Raw genomic sequence first — 18,517 nt, 5'->3', positions numbered from 1 at the left:
TTCCGCCTGCCCTCCAGGCGCCTAAGATGGCCGCCGCGCCTGCGGCTCGCCCGTGAAGGCCGGCGAGGCGCCCCCGGGCAGGTATGGAGCCGCCTCCCGTCCCGGCCGCCGCCGCCGCCGCCAGCCCCGAGCGCCTCTTCGACTCCCACCGGTGAGGCCTGAGCGAGGCTCCGCGGGGGAGGAGGGAGGGGGAGGTCTGCCGGCCGCCGGGGCTCTCCTGCCATTCTCCGCGCGCCTCTCTCCGCAGGCTGCCGAGCGACGGGCCGCTGCCGGTGCTGCTGGCGCTGCTGCTCTATGCGCCGGTGGGGCTGTGCCTGCTGCTGGTGCGGCTCTTCGTGGGGCTGCACGTCTTCCTGGTCAGCTGTGCGCTCCCGGACGGCGCCCCGCGCAGGTGAGCGGGGCCCCGGGGGTCTTGTCGGGCGGGGGAGAGAGCGCGGTCGGCGGGGGGCCCCGCGCCGCTACTGGGCTCTCGACTGCTCCGTCCCGCAGGTTCCTGGTGCGCGCCATGTGCTCCGTGCTGGGCCTCTTCGTGTGGCAGAGCCGGCCGCGCAGCGCCCGCGCCCGCGTCCTGGTGGCCAACCACGTCACGCCCTTCGACCACAACGTCCTGGGCCTGCTGGCCTCCTGCAGCGCGGTGAGCGGGGTCCCGGGCTGGGCTGGGGAGAGAGGGGGGCTGTCCCCGCAGCCTTGACCGCCCCGCGCCCGTCTCCCCCGCAGCCCGTGCTGAACGGCGCCGCCGGCTTCCTTGCTGGTCCCGCGGCTTCCTGGAGGTGGCCGGCGCCGAGAGCCGCGCGGAGCTGCTGGAGTCGCTGAAGGGCTACTGCTTGCAGGGCGGCAATCCGCCGCTGCTGCTCTTCCCCGAGGAGGAGACCACCAACGGCCGGGTGGGCCTGCTGCGTTTCAGGTTGGCCCGGAGGGGGCTGGGGAGCCGGGGCTGCACCGCTTGGCGCTGCCTAACCGACCCTCCGCCCCCTTTTTTTTTTTTTGGCAGCTCCTGGCCCTTCTCCATCGTGGACGCGGTGCAGCCGTTGGCTCTGCAGGTCTGGAGGCCCTTCGTGGCTGTGGTGAGTCTGGGGCTCGGAGGAGGCCTGGGGCCACCTGGCTGTGGCTCTTTGACAGCCCCAGTTGTTTTTCCCTTCCCTCGCAGAGCGTGGCTGGCGCTTCCTGGTTCACTGAGCTGCTCTGGACTTTCTTCGTTCCTTTCACCGTTTATCAAGTAAGGTACTAAAGCTCTCTAATTTTTGTGGGATGTGGGGGCTACCGGATCACTTTTGCATCCAGGCTCGGGACTCCATTAGCCTGAAGGACAGCAAGGAATTGGCGGTCTGGGGCTGAGATCCTGAGGGCTTCTCGCTTTCTCCTCAAGGTGGCTTCCCTCTGTGTACAGAGAAGCCGAGGAGACCCAGGAAGAGTTTGCCCTGCGAGTTCAAGAGGTAGGAAAGAGGCAGCCGGGGAGGAGGTTAGGGGGGAAGTGCTCAGAAGATCAGGACGTCTCAGCTTGTCTCTCTGCTCTTTGTAGCTTCTAGCTCTGGAGTTGGGCGTGGTGTCTACGTGCCTCACAGCCGCTGACAAAGCAGAGCACCTGAAGCGTCTCCGCCACCACCCTCCAGCTTCCCGTCCTCCCCCACGTGAGTCTCTGCATCTTACCCTTTTGAGCGTGTGTGTGTTGGACAGCGGTTGGAAGTTCTCACCAAATCTTTAGTCCCGCTTGGTTGGGGAGGCAGCTGGACAGGACCTGCCAAGGAGGGTACCAGGTTCAGCCTGACTGGGAGAAAAAGGCTATGCTGCAGAGGCAGCGGAAGGGGCCTGCAGGAAACAGCCTCACTCCTTCCTCTCTTTGCAGCTTCAAGCCAACCCTCTGGGAGTCGACCCCAAGTCTCACGCAGCATGCCCTCCCCGGAGAATGTACGCTTGATAGGCATGGCCCAGCGTGTCCAAGAAGTTCTACCCCAGGTGCCCATGTCAGCTATCCGCAAAGACCTAGGTGAGGAGGGAGAAGCAGCCACAGCAGGCGGGCCCAGATGTGGTGCTGCACCCTTTAACCAAGACAGTCCCTGCGGCCTAAGGGGAAGGGGAAGGTTGCGGCTTGGGAACCTGGGAATGGCAGGCAGCCTTTTGCAGCACAGAGAGGACCTTTGGCAGATTTCCTGGCACTCGGTCAAGCCCCAAGCAGGGTTTCCTAGGACGAGTGGGCATCTATTATGGGGCAATGCTTATAGGAAGAACAAGCGGCAAGCACATTTCCCGGGTGCCTTTTGGGAGTTAAAGCTTTCCCAGTGATCAACAGCATCGTTGTTGTTTTTTCCTGCCCTTTTTCATGTTGGGTGTTTCAGAAATCATTTTCTCTGTGCATCGTTGTCGTTTGACTGAGTTCTTTAAGCATGTATGCCTCGTCCTTCAAAGGCGTACACGGGAAAGCCCACGTAAAGCGTCAGTGCAGCCGAGATGCCTATGGGAAGGCAGCCTCAGCCACGAGGGATTGTGTGGTTGTGAGAAGGGACCTTGAGTTGGTGCTTGCCTTCACTAAAGAGAGCTCCTCGTTTCTCTCTCCTCTCAGCTCAGACTAACTGCGTGGACACCACAATTGCCAATCTTTTGGAGGGGCGGGTTCCCTTCGTACCAGAGGCAGAGACCGAAGGCTTTGTGGCTGCAGCTCCCTCTTTCTACGGTGCTCAGGATCCTTCCACCTCCCGAATAGCCCCGGTACTTGCATTCAGGTCCAGAAGGCTGCGCGAGTGTCTTGTCTGGAAGAAGCGCGTTTGGGCAGGTTCCTAAAGGGGGTCTCTCTTTTCCTTAGGCATCGGGGAAGCTCTTTGCCAGATCTGCGGAAGCCAGACAACTCTCTCTCCAGGAACGGAAGCAAGCGCTCTGGGACTACGCCAGAAGGTGGTGGGCCCCTCCCTCTCTTTCTGTGGGCAGAGGGTTGCACCCGGAAGGGGAAGCACCCTGGGGAGAGGGCGTCAGAAAGTGGGCCCTCGTACTGAAGTTGTTCTCTTTCTTCGCAGGAGATACACAGAGAAATATGGAATAGCCCACGCGGAGGGCAGCTGCTGACCAGCTCCTTAGCTTGAACTTGTGGCTCGGTAGACAAATGATCTTTGCAGGGGATCACTGCTGTCCTGGGGCGACCAAGGTGGTGGCTCTTGAGAAGTATTGTGTGTGCCATCCATGGGCTGCCTCTGCAGGTGGGGAGGCTGCAGCCAAGCACAGTGTGCCAGCATTCCCGCGTTCCCCACCACCATGCCTGGACCCGGCATTGTCAGAGTCTCTGCCCAGCGTGGGGGGAGGAGGGGTCTTTATGAAAATAAACACGACTCTTAATGCTCATCCATTTGGGTCAGGTGCTGCTTGTTTTGGTATGAGAGAGAGAAACCCCTGGAAAAGTCACATTCTCTTTGGAAGTTTCTGGCTGCTGCAGGCAGCCCCCAAGCTTGACCTTCTGGACTTCTTGTGCTGTTCTGTCAGAGGGAAGATTCCAGTGCAAGTGGTTGATTTTACATCAGTGGTAGGGAGGGCGGTGGGGAACTGACAGTATGAAGGCCCTTCCGTGTTCCCTGCTCTTCCTGGGCTGCTTCACCGAAGGGCCTCTTGAGAAGCGTCCCATCGTCTGACCATCTTCCAGGTGTCCAGACCAACCCTTTTGAGTTTTTAGGAGCCATGAAATTGGCTCGGACGTTCTGAGAGATGCTTCCGGAAGATACTTGATTGTCGCCAACCACAAAGAAGGGTGTGTTTTTTTTGTATTGATGGTTGAATTTTGTTACCCGTCTTCCAGTGGTTATACTTTCCATGGAATGAGCACTTACTACGCTGTTTAATGGTTTTATCTAGGCTGTATCGTTTACTGGAGTTTGCCATGGTTGGCCAGTTTGTGGCTCAGCGTTGTGTGAACCCACACACACAGCTGGAGTAGTTGTGGTTGCTCTGCAGACGGGTTGCCTGGCCGTATCTATGCCCGGAGGGGTCCCTACCTTGCTTGCCAGCAGCCCTGTGGGCTGGAGCTACTGGCTGTGGTAGTTAAGCCTGATTTCTCAGCAGTTGGTAACCGGTTCCTAACTTATCAGCTGTGTTTGCATGGCAACCTTATCTAGAGATCCCTTGACTCAGATTTCGAGGGTTGTGGGGCACCTTGGAACCCCTCTTAGTGGCCCCAACTGGGGTCACGTTACAAACTAGGTTGACTGGTTAGCAGCTCAACATCTAGTGCAGATCCAAGCAACGTTCTGGGTACAAAGCCGTTTTTGGAAGGATCCTTTTTAGCTTCCCCCTTAAGATGTGCTCCTTTCCAATGGCTCAGGTGAGGACGGTGATAAAATGCAAAACTAAGAGGAGACTGGAGAAATGTTTGCATTTTAAAAGTTAAAGGGAGCTTGTGATCCATTGTCCAGGGAATTCTGAGGACCGTTTGGCAATCCCCTCTGCGTGTTTTCACAGAAATGGAAGATTCCCTTCCCATCAGAAACGGGGGAGAGAAAGAGGGAGGATTTTCCCACTCGCTGTGGGGCATTCTGAGGCTTTTGAGATGGAAGTTAGTAAATTGCTGCTTCTGGTTGATGTCCTTGAGTTGTGTGTCTGTCCGTCCCCACCCGATTCTGCTTGCCTTTCGTGTCATTTCTGCCATTAACTTTCTGATGAACGATGAATAAATGCCAAGCGATGGTTTTTGCTAGCTGAACTGAGTAGTGTGTATGCTTCTTCTGAGCTAGATTCAAGGACCGAGTAGGAGGGTGCCGGATGCAAACTAATCTGGAAACAAAAATTCAACACTCTCCAATAACTTGGATTCCAGCTTGGATCCCTCTTATACCCCGCTTGGGTTTCACGACTCTGAAATGACCACGACCACCCCACCTTCCCCAGGTCACCTCACTTAAATGTTTCCCCCTTCCTCATTGTGTCCCAAAGACACAGCCAGTCAGCTTTTCTAGCAGTAAAAAATATAATTGCGAATGTCCATAAAGTAGTGCCACTTTACGGCTGTGACTAAGGAAAAATATTTCTTCTAGCCATCTCTCCTTAGGAAAAAAGAACACCTCTCAAAAGTGAAATAAATTAATTAGAATTAGAATCCTTTTATTAGCCAAGCGTGATTGGACACACGAGGAATTTGCCCTGGTGCAAATACTGTCAGTATACGTAAAAGAAAAGATACATTCGTCAAGAGTTATTAAAATTTTATTAAGCAAAATAAAAGCATTTTTAAAACATTAAAATGCAAATATTTTGCAACTAAAAAGGAAGTAAGGATCTATCCAGATGATGGGAGGACAGCAGTTGGAACCCTCCCTCCTTCAACGGCTCTTCCCTGAATGCTCTGGAGAGGGTCTTTTATGCTTCACAGAAAAAACAGAGGGGATCGGGTTGTACAGGCTGCATTCTGCTTTTGTATCTCTGCTCCCAGGTTGCCCCAGTCCATATATATAAAAGCGAAATAACCACTCACGCATCATCACAAAATCTCCAGAACTGTAAAGTCCACAAACTTTGACATTTGGCACATATGTTTCTCTTGTCTTCTAAGATGCTCGCTAAGAAAGGATTTTTTGAAATGACCACCAGAGCATTAGTATTTCCTATATTATTATTAACACGCTCTGATGCTAAGGAATTCTCCCCCCTCCCCACCTGAAAAGAAATCTGTTCCAAATGCAAAACACAAGCAGAGGAGAAGAATTTCAGGTTCAGAGCACCAAGCAGCTTTAGTCCAGAACAGTTAAGCTAAGCCACGCCCAGTCTCCTTGCTGTCTCCTTGCTCACACAGTAAATACTGTTTCAGTTTCCAAACCGCCCTCAACTCACACACTGACAGGATGCTAGCCAGATAAATACCGATGGATGCTGGTAGGCAGAGGCAGAATTCTGCCTCCCCCCACCCTTATTTTCCTAAGCCCGACCACATAGGTATCCCGCTAAGTATTTAAAATAAAAGATTTTTTTCTCCCCAATTCCTTCTTGGATATTTTCTCTTCTTACGTCTGACATTTTAAAGAACTTCCAAGTTGCCCCTGAGGGTCAAGAGTCCCTGATGTTCAGGATGTTGCCATTTTCCCAGTGAGTAACCCCTGAGCCTGTGGCCCAGGAAACGGAGCACGTGCCCTTCCAGGAACTGAGGTATGGACAGCCCCTCCAGAGCAGTGGACATCAAAGAGTCCTTTGCCCCAGGAACAAAACGCCTCGCCCCAGCCGCTTTTTGCAGGAAAGGAAAGCCGCCCTGGTTGGAGGCCTTGTCTGGGCAAAGATGGTGCAGGCGTTATCCAGCTGTCCTTCCCAAAACTGAACCAGTCACAGCATTTTAGCTGCGGTCTGGCCAACACAGAACAGGAAAAGGGGGCCAGTCTTGATCTCAGCATCTGACGAGCTATACGGCAAACATCTGGCCTTTGGGCTCCTGTGTTGCAGTTGAAACAAGCTGTTTTCACCCACCCATCCCCTGCTACCGCTTGCCCAGTGCTTCCCACCAGCCCCTGCCTTCCCATTCTCTCCCCACTCCACTAACCTGCTTTCCAGCTCCGTTCTCCTGTGCAGGGCCACCAAAGAAGACCCAGCCGATCAGCTGGGACTCAATGGGAGGCAGAGAAGAGATGGGGTTGGCGGGGCCAGTCAGAGGTGGGATTGGCCGGTTCTCTGAACTACTCAAAATTTCCGCTTCCGGTTCTCCATAAATGGTCCGAATCTGCTGAATGCCACCTCTGAAAGGAACGCTCCCTTTCTCGTGGCCTGCATGAAAGCCACTGAAATCTCCCATGCAGACAAAATGGGAGGATTTGAGGTGCTGGAATGCAAGGTGTGTGTGTGTGTGTGTGTACTTGCAGGGGGACAGGCTCCTTGGCTGTTTGCCCTGCTGGCTCCGCCTTCCAAAGAGGCTACCAGGACATCCACAGGTGCCTCAGTTATCCCAATGGGCTCAGTGCCCGTCCAGGGCTAATGGTCAACAGTTCCCCACTACTGAACCTGCTCAATACCTGCTCTGCATCTGAGTCACCCACGGAGTCGGTAGGTGGGCATGGCTTGGTGGGCGTGGCAAGACCTCAGAACAGCTTGAGCAACTCAGGGTCCCACATTTCCCCATGGCAACCTTCCCCCCCTCACTTGCTCTGGAACCATGGCTGAATGTCCACCAGGTGCAACTGTTCAACTGGCTCTACCTAGAGAGAGTATTGCCCAGCTGAATTGTGTCCTTCACTGAGGGAAAGGACAACTGGTGTCACCAGACCTCGGGTTCTTTCTGTTTTCAAGTGGCCAAGGGCCCCTCATCACTCCAAGCGGGAGGTAAGTGACAAGCATCGAACAGATGGAACTTGTTTAAGCAGAGCCAGGGCTGGGCTGCTGGGGGTTCGCAGGGGTTCAGGAGAGCCCCTACCTAAGATTCTGTGTAGTTCAGAGGACCCCCCAAATCCCATTCCTGGCTGGCCCCACCCACCCCTCCCCTCCCAGAAGTCCCCACGCCGCCGGTTTTGGATATAGGGCATGTGGAGAGGTTTGGGGAGGGATTAAAAACGGGCCTCCCAGAAGTTCAGGAAGGCTGGAAATGGGCCCGTTTCCGGCTTCCAGAGAGCCTCCGGAGGCCAGGGAGGCCATTTTCACTCTCTTGGGGGCTCGAGGAAAGCCTCCAGGGCCGGGAGAGGGCAAATATGCCCCCCCCCCAACTGCCATGGTGCAGGAGGCTAACTAGGCCAGGGGTCTCCAACCTTGGCAACTTTAAGACTTGTGGACTTCAACTCCCAGAATTCCTGAGCTAACATGACTGGAGGAGGAATTCTGGGAGTTGTAGTTCACAAGTCTTAAAGCTGTCAAGTGTGACCATCCCTGCCTTACAATGACCACAGAAAAAACTCTCATCTTCCCTCCTGTGAGACCAGCCGGCCAACTGAAAGTGGCCCCAGAGCGTGTTCTGGGTCCAGAAGGTCAGAACTGACTCCAGCATGGGAAGGGCAGGGAAGGGCTCTTCCCACTAAACCCGGCCTGGTTCTCCTGAGGCGCTTGCATCCGGTGGGTCCCTCTTAAGAAGGGGATGAGCTTCAGATGCTGTCTCTAGGAAACGAAGGCTGTGATCCAAAGGAGTTTTTTTTTTTTTTTTTTTTTTTTTTTGGGGGAAGGTTATCCATCAGCAGCTGCAAACCACCCACATGCTTTCCTCCCTTCCCTCCATACCTGCCAAAAGTAAGTTTAGAGCAGAGGTCCCCAAACTTGGCAAACTTTAAGACTTGTGGACTTTAATTCTGGCTGGAGAATTATGGGAGTTGAAATCCATAAGTCTTTTTTGTTTGAATTATTTTTATTTTATTTTAACAACATAGATAAACACAAACATAAACCCAAAACCCAAAACCATCTTTCCTTGTGCAGTGTGTCAGTTGGTACATATCTCTTGTGCACAATATTAACAGTCTTTCCCTCCTAACCTTAAATTAACATTCATATTATACAGGTCAACTACCAATGTCATATTATATTGTTATCAAACCAATATTAGACTTTAGTTATAAATTCATAGCATTCTTTTTGAGCAAGTCTCTACTTTTACAATGCCTAGTTCATGACGCCATTCATTCCATCATCATCCAATATAACATATTATTACAATGTATCGTTTTTACTCTTATATCAATATTATAGGGTATTTTGTTTGAAATCCCTAAGTCTTCAAGTGGCCCAGTTTGGGAACCTCTGGTTTAGAGCAACTAAGCATTGGTCTCCCTTTCACGCGTGTCCTCAGCGCTTGGAGAGTGAATGTGTGGGCCGACCACGAAGCGCGTCCATCCTCCTCCGCCACACCTGCCTCGGACGGAGCTTTGCAAAAAGGGAGCGCCGGGGTGGCCAAGCTAAAAAGCTTTCTTCCGGCTTGCTTTTGGCTAATCCGCCGCCTGTTTCCTGACCCGGCAGGTGCGGCCGGCGGCGATGAACCACGCAGAGCGGACAGCCCCGCCTTCGCTGCCCCCCACCCCCCCCACCCACAAGCCCGTTTGCAGCGTTGGCCGCGCGGCCGGACTCGCGCATCCGACAGGCTTCGGCCACCGCCACCCGGCCAGGTGTGCGTGACGCGAAGGGGCGTGGCGTGGCGCCCTAGGCCCCGCCCATCTCCGCAGCCTTGCCGAGGCGCGAGGTGACGCTGCGCGAGAGACCCGCCCGCCCGAGCCCGCGGCAGGTGGAGGCGGGCCAGTCCGGGCGGGAGCGCAGGAAGCCGCCGCTGCCGGGCTGGGGAAGGGGCCGGGCCGGCCTCCAGCAGCAGCAGCAGCCCGCCGCCCCTCGCGCGGGATCCCGGGAGCCAGGCCTCGGCCGCGCTACCATGGCGGCTCTGCTGCTGCAGGACGAGGCGGAGGAAGCGGCGGGCGGCGGCGGCGGCAGCGGCGACCTGGAGGTGAACCCTTTCGACGGGCTGCCCTTCTCCTCCCGCTACTACGAGCTGCTGAGCCGCCGCCGCCGCCTCCCCATCTGGGCCGCCCGCTTCGCCTTCCTGGAGCAGCTGGAGAGCAGCGCCGGCCTCGTCCTGGTCTCGGGCGAGCCGGGCACCGGCAAGAGCACGCAGGTCAGCGTGGCCGCCGAGGAGCCGGGGGGCGGGGGGCGTCCAGTGGGCGGCAATTCCCCGTCGGGCAGGCCGGGACGGTGAGGCGCGGCTGGGCGAGGCGCTTCTGGCCTCGGCAAGTTAGCCGCGTCGATGGGATCTTTGCCCGGGCGGGGCCTTCCTTCCCTCCCCTGGCGGGGCGAGACGAGGCGGGCGGAGACCGGAGTGAAAACGGGAGTCGGGAGTCTCCGAGCCGCCTTGCCGGCCAAGCCCTGGCCCAGCCCGTGCCGGGTGACGTGGCTCCAGAGTCTGGGCCGCCCGTCGCCACGGACTTCCCAGGTTCGGGGTGTGGAGCCCCGCCGTGGGGTGGCCTTTGAGGTGGAATCACCAAGACGTGCCCCGGCCGCTGCCTGGGAGGAGAGCCTTGCAGGGGCCTGAAGGCGAGGCCGGGCAGAGTTTTGTAGCTGGTCTGTGCAGCTTCTCAGCTGCCTTTCTTTAAGAGTTGGGGGGATGGAACTGAGCTAAGGATGGACTTTGCGCATTTGTGCAGGCCAACCTTTTGGACCTCAGGGACCACCAAACTCATCATTTTAAATCCCGCGGTCCAGAGACCCTGGGAAAAATCCCCAAAAAAGTCTGCAGGAGAGTTCCCCACCCCCGTTTTCCTACCAATCGATGATCCGTTCTTTATTTGGGATCGCAGGATACCGTCTCCAGCTCTGTTCTCAGGGGGTGAGAGAGACTTTTGACTTCATGCAAGGAAAGCAGCAGAAGCCGCAGAAGTCTTTCTTTCTCTCCCCCAAAGTCCGCCAGAAACGAGTCTTTGTGAGACTTGTTGCGACAGAGCAGCCTCTTGGAGCAGGACGCCTTGCAGGGTCCCAAAGACTCAGTTCTGGCAGAGTTTGGGGGAGAGAAAGGAAGACTTTTGCTGCTTTCCTTGCATGCAGCCAAAGGCAGAAGAAAGAAGCAAAAAGAAGCAGCCCAGTGGCCAGGCGAGGCATGTGGGATGAGTGGGGCAAGTTCCCCCCCTTCCATCCTTTCCCCCCTCCCCTCGTGTTGTTTGCAATGCAACCGACGCAAGCCTTGTATTCCCCTGCAGCCTGGATTAATTGCTTTGGGGGTGACATTTCTCTGTGGACCACCAAAATTTTCTCGCGGACCACCAGTGGTCCCCAGCCCACTGGTTGGCGATCCCTGCATTAGTGGATCCCCTGAGTAGAGACGGCTCAAAATGCAAGACCTATTGGTTAGGGTTAGGCTTGTATCTGATCAGCTGGGGGGGGAGGCTGGCTTGTGCACTGACCCCCTCCTCTCTTCCCAGGTGCCCCAGTGGTGCGCAGAGCAAGCCCTCTCGGTGCAGTTTGCCCACGGCCGAGTAGTCTGCACCCAGCCTCATAGTTTGGCAGCCCTCAGCCTGGCCCTGCGTGTGGCAGATGAGATGGACCTCAATGTGGGCCACGAGGTGGGCTATTGCGTGCCCCACGAGGACTGCTGCGTCTCAGAGACCCTGCTCAGGTCAGTGGGACCCCTTTGCCTGGGAGCCGTGTCCATGTCGGGGCCTCGTTCGTCTTGACTGACACTGCATGTGTTGGCCCTGGACATCCAGGCAGGATGAGGAGCTCCCCAGGACTCTATCAACTGCCCACTGTTGGCATCTTTAAGACTTGTAGACTTCAATTCCCAGAATTCCTCAGCCAGCTTTTCCAGGTTGGTGACCCCTGCACTGGATGGAGAGTGATCGCCAACCTGGAAAAGCTGGCTGAGGAATTCTGGGAGTTGAAGTCTACAAGTCTTAAAGTTGCCAAGGTTGGAGACCCCCAGTCCAGTGGATTCAAGACTTTGGTGGGGCATTTCCGTTTCTCTGACGCCATTGATTTACGAGGGGTGGAGTCAGATAAACCCGGCCTTGGCTTAAAGGAAAAGTGTTACTATTGTTAACATTATTACCATCAGAGAAAGAAAGAAAAAATGCAGAAAGGAGAATACTGACGCATGACTGGGTACTGGAAGTAGTTTAGAAACCAAGAGACCCCCAAGGCAGACCCCTCGACAATAAGCCACCTGGGGCACTTGGAAGCAGCCTCTTCCGCTCAGCCCTGGGAAGGACGAGGTCAGGGCAAGCACACCTGAAAACACCACTAAGGAAGCCATTGGGGCTTCTCCAGGCAGTTGCCAGCTAGCAAAAAGCCCCCAGACCAGAGGTGGTATTCAGCAGGTTCTGACTGGTTCTGGAGAACCAGTAGCAGAAATTTTGAGTAGTTTGGAGAACCGACCAATCCCACCTCTGACTGGCCCCACCCCACTCTATTCTCTGCCCCCCAAGTCCCAGCTGATTGGCTGGGTCTTTGGTTGCCCTACACAGAACGGAGCTGGAAAGCAGGTTAGTGGGGTGGGGAGGGAACGGGGATTTTGCAGTATCCTTCCCCTGCCACGCCCACCAAGCCACGCCCACCGGTAGTAAAAAAAAATTAAATTCCACCACTGCCCCAGACCAAGGGTCTTCAAACTTGACAGCTTTAAGACTTGTGGACTTCAACTTCCAGAATTCCTGAGCCAACATGACTGGAGGAGGAATTCTGGGAGTTGAAGTCCACAATTCTTAAAGCTGTCAAGTTTGAAGACCCTTGGTCTATCATCTATCTGTCCATCTTCTATTGTCTCCCCATCCATCCATCCATATCTACTGTCCATCCATCCATCCATATCTATTTATCATCCATCCATATCTATATCTACCATCCACCCATCCATCCATCATCTATCACAAAGGTCTTCAAACTTGACAGCTTTAAGACTGGTGGACTTCCACTCCCAGAATTCCTGAGCTAACATGACTGGAGGAGGAATTCTGGGAGTGGAAGTCCACAATTCTTAAAGCTGTCAAGTTTGAAGACCCTTGGTCTATCATCTATCTGTCCATCTTCTATTGTCTCCCCATCCATCCATCCATATCTACTGTCCATCCATCCATCCATATCTATTTATCATCCATCCATATCTATATCTACCATCCACCCATCCATCCATCATCTATCACAAAGGTCTTCAAACTTGACAGCTTTAAGACGGGTGGACTTCCACTCCCAGAATTCCTGAGCTAACACGACTGGAGGAGGAATTCTGGGAGTGGAAGTCCACCCGTTTTAAAGCTGTCAAGTTTGAAGACCCCGCCCAGACCAACAAGCTCCCTAAGGGATCATCATAAGTAGAAGTGCAAAAACTTTGGTCTATCAAAAGAGGCCTCTCCTTTTGTGGTGGCACCTCAGTTACTCTGAAGGGGCTACGGGAACCTGGCATGGCTGACAGGGCCCCCATCCTCCCCAGCTCCCTCTTTCTGTGGGGTGTTCAGGCGGATGGGCTCCTCTGGCCCCTGGCTGGTGGGGAAGCGGATGCGTGTCCCTCTTCTATTGGAACCTTTGGGGGGCAGACGGTGCAGACGCTGGCTTTGGGGCTTAGCCGAAAGACCCAAACAAGACGCCTCTAGAGGTTGCCTCCCAGCAGAAGAGCCCCTGTCCCGGCCGGCTGCTCCACTTGCCCAACTCCTGTGTTGCAGGTTCTGCTTGGACGAAGTCCTGTTGCAAGAGATGACCTCGGACCCCCTTCTGCGGCAGTACGGGGTGGTGGTGCTAGACGAAGCTCAGGAGCGCACGGTGGCCACGGAGCTGCTCCTGGGGCTGCTCAAGGACGTGCAGCACCAGCGCCCGGATCTCCGCTTGGTGGTGGTGACCGAGCCTCTCCTGGAAGAGCAGCTGTGCCAGTTCTACCAGGATGCCCCCGTGGTGAGGGTCCCGGGCCTTGGCCCCGCGCCACGCTTGACCTACAGAGACCCCCTCCCAGGGGGCCATGTGCCTGCTGCCTGCCAAGCCGTGCTGGAGCTTCATCGACAAAAGGAACCTGGCGACGTGATGGTCTTCATGGCCAGTGAGCAGGTGAGTCTTTGGGCAGAGGCCGGCATGGTGCAGAAGCTGCCCGTAAAAGCAGTGTGGCAGGAAGGCTTAGGACCCTTGGGTGGCATTTAGTGGGGGGGATCTCTTGGCCACTTTGCAAGAGGGGACAGAGTGAGGCCACCCTGTGAGGAAGCTAGAGAGGCAGATGGGCTACGCACCACGTAGATCAAGAGGCACTGTGTCCAGTTGAAGGGCCAGCCTCCTTCCTGGGGTCGCAGGTGGGGTCGCGGGGTTCTGGTTGTGGAAGAAAAAAGGGCATTTTTGTGTCTCTTCCCCCAGGAGATCAAGGAGGTGTGCGAGGCCCTCCGAGCAGAGGCTGCGGTCCTAGAGGCCGGCCTGGGACCCCTGCTGGTGCTGCCTCTGCATGCGGCTGTGGGGAGGGACAGCCAGAAGTTGTATGAGGACAGCCTGGGTGAGCGGGCATGCCGAGTCATTGTCACCCACTGGCTGGCAGACGCAGCCTTCTCGGTGGGCAGCGTAAGGCACGTCATCGATACGGGGACGGAGCTACGCAACGTGAGTCTCCGGGGCAGGAGAGAAAGGCGGAGGAGGGTCTTATGTGAGGGGTTGCTCGCCTGCCCTCTGGCCCAGAGGCCAAGACCCCCGATGAGCCTCACAGTGCTCTGAGCCCGGCCAAGGCTGCCTGGGAACTGTTGACCATTAGCCTGTCCCCCGGCAAGTACACCAAGAGACACACACGCACACCTCGCATTCCGGCACCTCAAATCCTCCCATTTGGTCTGCATGGGAGATTATAGGGGCTTTCATCTATCAAAGGGCAGCGTTCCTTTCAGAGGTGGGATTCAGCCGGTTCTGACAGGTTCTGGAGAACCAGAAGCAGACATTTTGAGTAGTTCAAAGAACTGGCCAATCCCACCTCTGACTGGCCTTGCCAACCCCATCTCTTCTCTGCCTCCTGAGTCCCAGCTGATCGGCTGGGTCTTCTTTGGTTGTCCTGCACAGGAGAACAGAGCTGAAAAGCAGGTTAGAGGAGGGTGGGGGATTTTGCAGAATCCTTCCCGCCACGCCCACAGAACCCGTCATAAAAATTTTTTGAATCCCACCACTTCCTTTCCCTTTGGGTGGGATAAGAAACGAAGGCCGGCAAGCCCTAGGTGCGCCTCCAGATTCCGTGGTTCCTCCAGCAGCCCTTTCCCAGAAGCCCACAAGGGGTAGCTGCCCTTGGCCCTCTCCTCCCACCCACAACTGTGGGTGAGAAAGAAGATGCTCCCCCCCCCCAATCTTCTGCTTTGGCCACCTCTTGCCCAGCAGCCTCTGGCTGCTCTCTTCTGGACAGGTGTACAACCCCGGATCCGGGCTGCGTCACAGGAGTTGCGCCCCATCAGCCGGAGGCAGGCAGAGGCCCGACGGCTCAGGGCTGCTGGCGCTCCTCCAGGTAAGCGGCTGGGCCTCCTGGGGTTTGGCTACTCCGGCAGAGGCCTGAGAGGCCTTCCCAGGCGTTCTTAAGCGATGCTCTGCCCCACAGGGACCTGTTTGCGCCTCTATTCAGAGGCCTGCTACGAGCAGAGGCTGCCGGCCGTCTCCCCCACTCACCTCATGGAGGCCGACCTTCGCCGCCCCATCCTGCTGCTCAAGAGGCTGGACATTGCGGACGTGGGCCAGTGTGACTTTCTCGACAGGCCAGGTGTGGACGGGATGGGGGGGGTGGGATGGTGGCTGTCCCTGCCAGGCCAGCAGCAGCCCTTCATTGGACCTCCAAATGAAGGCGAATCTTAAGTATCCCAGGACAACGTTGTAGGGCCGTTCTGCGTGTGCTATTTATATGATGCCTGTTGCGTGTGGTGTTGTAGTTGTTGATTTGATGGCACCTCTCCACCCCTACCTGCCAGCCCCTGAGTCTTTGATGCAGGCCCTGGAGGACCTGGACTATCTGGCTGCCCTGGATGATGACGGGAACCTCTCCGAGGTGGGCATCATTATGTCGGAGTTCCCTTTGGATCCCCAGCTAGCCAAGGCCCTCCTGGCCTCCTGCGAGTTCGACTGCGTGGAGGAGATGCTGACTCTGGCCGCCATGCTGACTGGTACGGGCATGGGCTGCCTCTGAGGCGAGACCTCCACTGTCCAGCCTTTCTCCCTGGGTCTCCTGAGCTCGGCTGATCTTCCTCCCTACAGCCTGGCCTTGTTTCCAGACTCCGGTGACACGCTGGGAGGACGCGGTGGTGGCGCGGCAGCAGGCTCTGCTCCACCCAGCCGGGGATCACTTCACGCTCATCAATGTCTTCAATGCGTTCCACCAGCGTGAGTGACAGGCAGAGGCTCCGGGGGGAGGGGGTTGGTAGAGGACCAGCAGCAAACATCCCCACACTGCCTTCCTCCCTTTATTTTTATTTTTTAAAGTTATTTTTTTTTTTTTAAATTCCTCATTTTATAACACCATTTTCATTCTTTGCAACTTTTCGGTATCGGTATACATATGCTTAATATATATTTTAATTACACACACACACACACACACACACACACACAGTCCTTTTTATATATTTTTCACTGTAATATTTTTGTATCTATTATTTAACAAATCATAGTATGTGTTCCAAATCAAATAATATTCGGTTTCTCCTCTATCTTTTATTTCCATTGTCAGCCTATCCATCTTGGCAGACTCTAATACTTTATCACACTTTCCTCAGATGGTATAATACCATTTTTCCAGTTTTGCACATGAAACAATTCTAACCGCCGTTATTAAATGTAGCATTAGATATTGTGTTTTTTTGTCATATTTTCCTGTTATTATGCCTAATAAGAATGTACCTGGTTGTAACTTAATTTATCGTTCAGTTATTTTCTCAATCCACCTTCTTATCCTCCTCCAATATTTTTTTGCTACTGGGCACATCCACCACATATGATAGTAAGTTCCTTAATTCTGTTTACGTTTCCAACATTCTGGTGATCTAATTGGAGATCCTTTTCCTTTAGAGAGCGACCCAGAAAGCTGGTGTCGGAAACACGCGGTCAGTGAGGCAGCCTTGCAGCTGGCCGGAGCGGTTCGGACAGAGCTCTTGGATGTGATGCAGCGGATTGAGCTGCCGGTCTCCCCACCAGCCTTTGGCAGCGACAGCAACATCCTGCAGCTGAAGCGAGCCCTCCTCACTGGCTTCTTCCTCAAGGTAGAGCCGCCGCCCCCCCCCCCGCCCCAGCACAGCCCTAATGTTGCCCGGGTCAGACTGCAACATCTTGGGGCCAGCAGGCACATGCGGGATCTTGAAGCAGGAGTTGGTCCCTGCAGAGGGGGGGGGAAATCAGGCACGGGGACTTGCCAGGCACACCAGCAAGCCGAGAGCCAAGGCATGGCCAGGGCTATGATCCAAGAGAGGACAGCCAGCCACCAGCCGACTCCAACGGAGACCCCCAGGCCATGGCCTCTTGGGTGCAGAGAGCTCTGCCATCGGGAGGGGGCTGCCTCTTAGCGCGGGTGAGAGAACTGCTCCTCTTCCCCTTGTGCAGGTCGCCCGGGACATCGACGGCTCAGGCAACTACCTGCTGCTGACCCACAAGCACTTGGCCCAGCTGCCCCCCAGCTGCTGCTATCGACTGCGCCGCCCACCCCCACGGCCTCCCTCTTGGGTGCTCTACCACGAATTCACTGTCTCCCAGGACAACTGCCTGAGGATCGTCTCTGAGATCCCGCCAGAATTGTAAGCTTCCCCTTGGGCGGGGGCAGGCAGTGGTGGGATGCTGCCGGTGTAACGACCGGTTTGCTAATCGTGCGCTTTGCGCGCGTACACAGCTTTCAAAATTACTTCCCTTCAATGTTACTTCGGGGAAGTAACACAGCTGAGGCGCGGCGATCCGCTCTGCCACGCAAATCAGCCGAGCAGGTACAGGTGAGTGCAGCGCAGGAGTGGGCAGGCGGGCCCACATGATTGTTGGACCAAACCGGTTTGGAGCCAGCTGAGCATCAGAGCTAGGGGTTCGCCCAAACCGGGAGAATCCCACCCCTGGGGGCGATGTGTGTGTGTGTGCACGTTCTCTGTGCTCTCCCCCTCCCAAAGGAGCGGAGACTGACCAGTCTTAGGGGAACTCTGTGTGATGCACCAATGCTCAGCCCAGGTCCACATTTTCCTTTGTCTCTAGTGTGGCTGAACTGGCTCCCCAATACTTCCTGAGCAATTTGCCCCCCAGCGAGAGCCGGGACTTGCTGATGGAGCTGCGGGGGAAGCTGGCGGAGGATGCCCCCCTCCCGGATCAAGGGGAGAACCCCCAGACCCCCAAAGCGGCTGAGGATGCGGGAGATCCCTGTGTGCTGCAGTGACCCTGGCGGAAGAAGGGAAGATGGCTGAGTTCATGGCCGCTGCAGGCGCCCGGAGGCTTTGGAACTGCTGGGGGCTGCCCAGGTCTCCCCCAGGGCATGGCTGAGGCCATCTGCATGCCTGCTAGGCTCCTGGGTAGAAGAAGAGAGGCAGGGCAGGACAGGGGAGCCCCAAACGGGCTGTTTTCAGGACCGCATTTTAGCTGGGGAGGGAAGTAGGGGCTGCTTCCATGTGGGCAGAGACAGCCGGCTGTGGATCTCTTCTGGGGCCTGATGGCCTTTTGGGGGGACACTCAGAGAGAAAGGCATAAGACAGGTGGGCTGTCTTTGTTCACCTTGGCGATCTGCTCTTCAATTGGGTGCCTTGGCAAGCAGTGGGGTACCCCACTAGTCTGCTTTGGGGGGGCGGGTGCTGTAGATCCTGGAGACCCCCTAGATCCCTACCCACCCCAGATTCTCCAAAGGGATCCTTTCCCTTTTGAGCAGTTTGTAGAAGCGGAGGGTGGGGCTTATACTTCCTCCTCCCTTGGTTTTAGCTTCAGCGGGGGTCCCTGCTGACTATCCAGAGTGTTTTGTGAACGGGGGAGGGGGGGAGCCTGGGGTACGGCTCTTGCCTTTTCTGTATGTGCCTCAAAAGTGTTCCATGTACCCCTCCCCCTGCCCGACTTGGGAACAGTGGGTATATGGAGAGTGTAGGGCAAAGGCCAGCAGGCTCTGTGGGGCCTGGCCTCCGTTGCCCAGCTGCTCTGTGGACAATCCTGCTTGTAGGAATTAAATTCTTTTAAACATCCA

At 55.7% G+C, this 18,517-nt stretch overlaps 2 protein-coding genes across 2 annotated transcripts; both read left to right on the top strand.

Moving 5' to 3' along the window:
- Positions 1-8: 8 nt before the first annotated feature.
- On the top strand, positions 9-3,327 carry AUP1 (AUP1 lipid droplet regulating VLDL assembly factor). The gene is given in 13 exon segments (XM_087965722.1): positions 9-151; positions 248-391; positions 490-634; positions 718-742; positions 745-904; positions 992-1,104; positions 1,107-1,221; positions 1,367-1,433; positions 1,520-1,628; positions 1,844-1,984; positions 2,558-2,703; positions 2,798-2,886; positions 3,006-3,327. Coding segments are annotated over 13 exon segments (1,371 nt in total). The 5' UTR covers positions 9-83; the 3' UTR covers positions 3,055-3,327.
- A 5,630-nt stretch (positions 3,328-8,957) lies between these two features.
- On the top strand, positions 8,958-18,517 carry DQX1 (DEAQ-box RNA dependent ATPase 1). The gene is made up of 11 exons (XM_087965746.1): positions 8,958-9,526; positions 10,824-11,017; positions 13,056-13,431; positions 13,729-13,969; positions 14,747-14,845; positions 14,936-15,094; positions 15,300-15,491; positions 15,583-15,708; positions 16,393-16,583; positions 16,921-17,111; positions 17,551-18,517. The coding sequence occupies exons 1-11, from the start codon at positions 9,287-9,289 to the stop codon at positions 17,726-17,728; spliced, it is 2,187 nt and encodes a 728-aa protein (XP_087821872.1). The 5' UTR covers positions 8,958-9,286; the 3' UTR covers positions 17,729-18,517.

The sequence above is a fragment of the Notechis scutatus genome, chromosome 4 (assembly GCF_049901735.1).
Source record: "Notechis scutatus isolate UNSWTSFEM ecotype Mainland chromosome 4, rNotScu1.2, whole genome shotgun sequence".
In the NCBI taxonomy this organism is placed as follows: Eukaryota; Metazoa; Chordata; class Lepidosauria; order Squamata; family Elapidae; genus Notechis; species Notechis scutatus.
The sequence above is the reverse complement of the archived record's forward strand: the minus strand, read 5'-3'. Positions and strand labels throughout refer to the sequence as shown.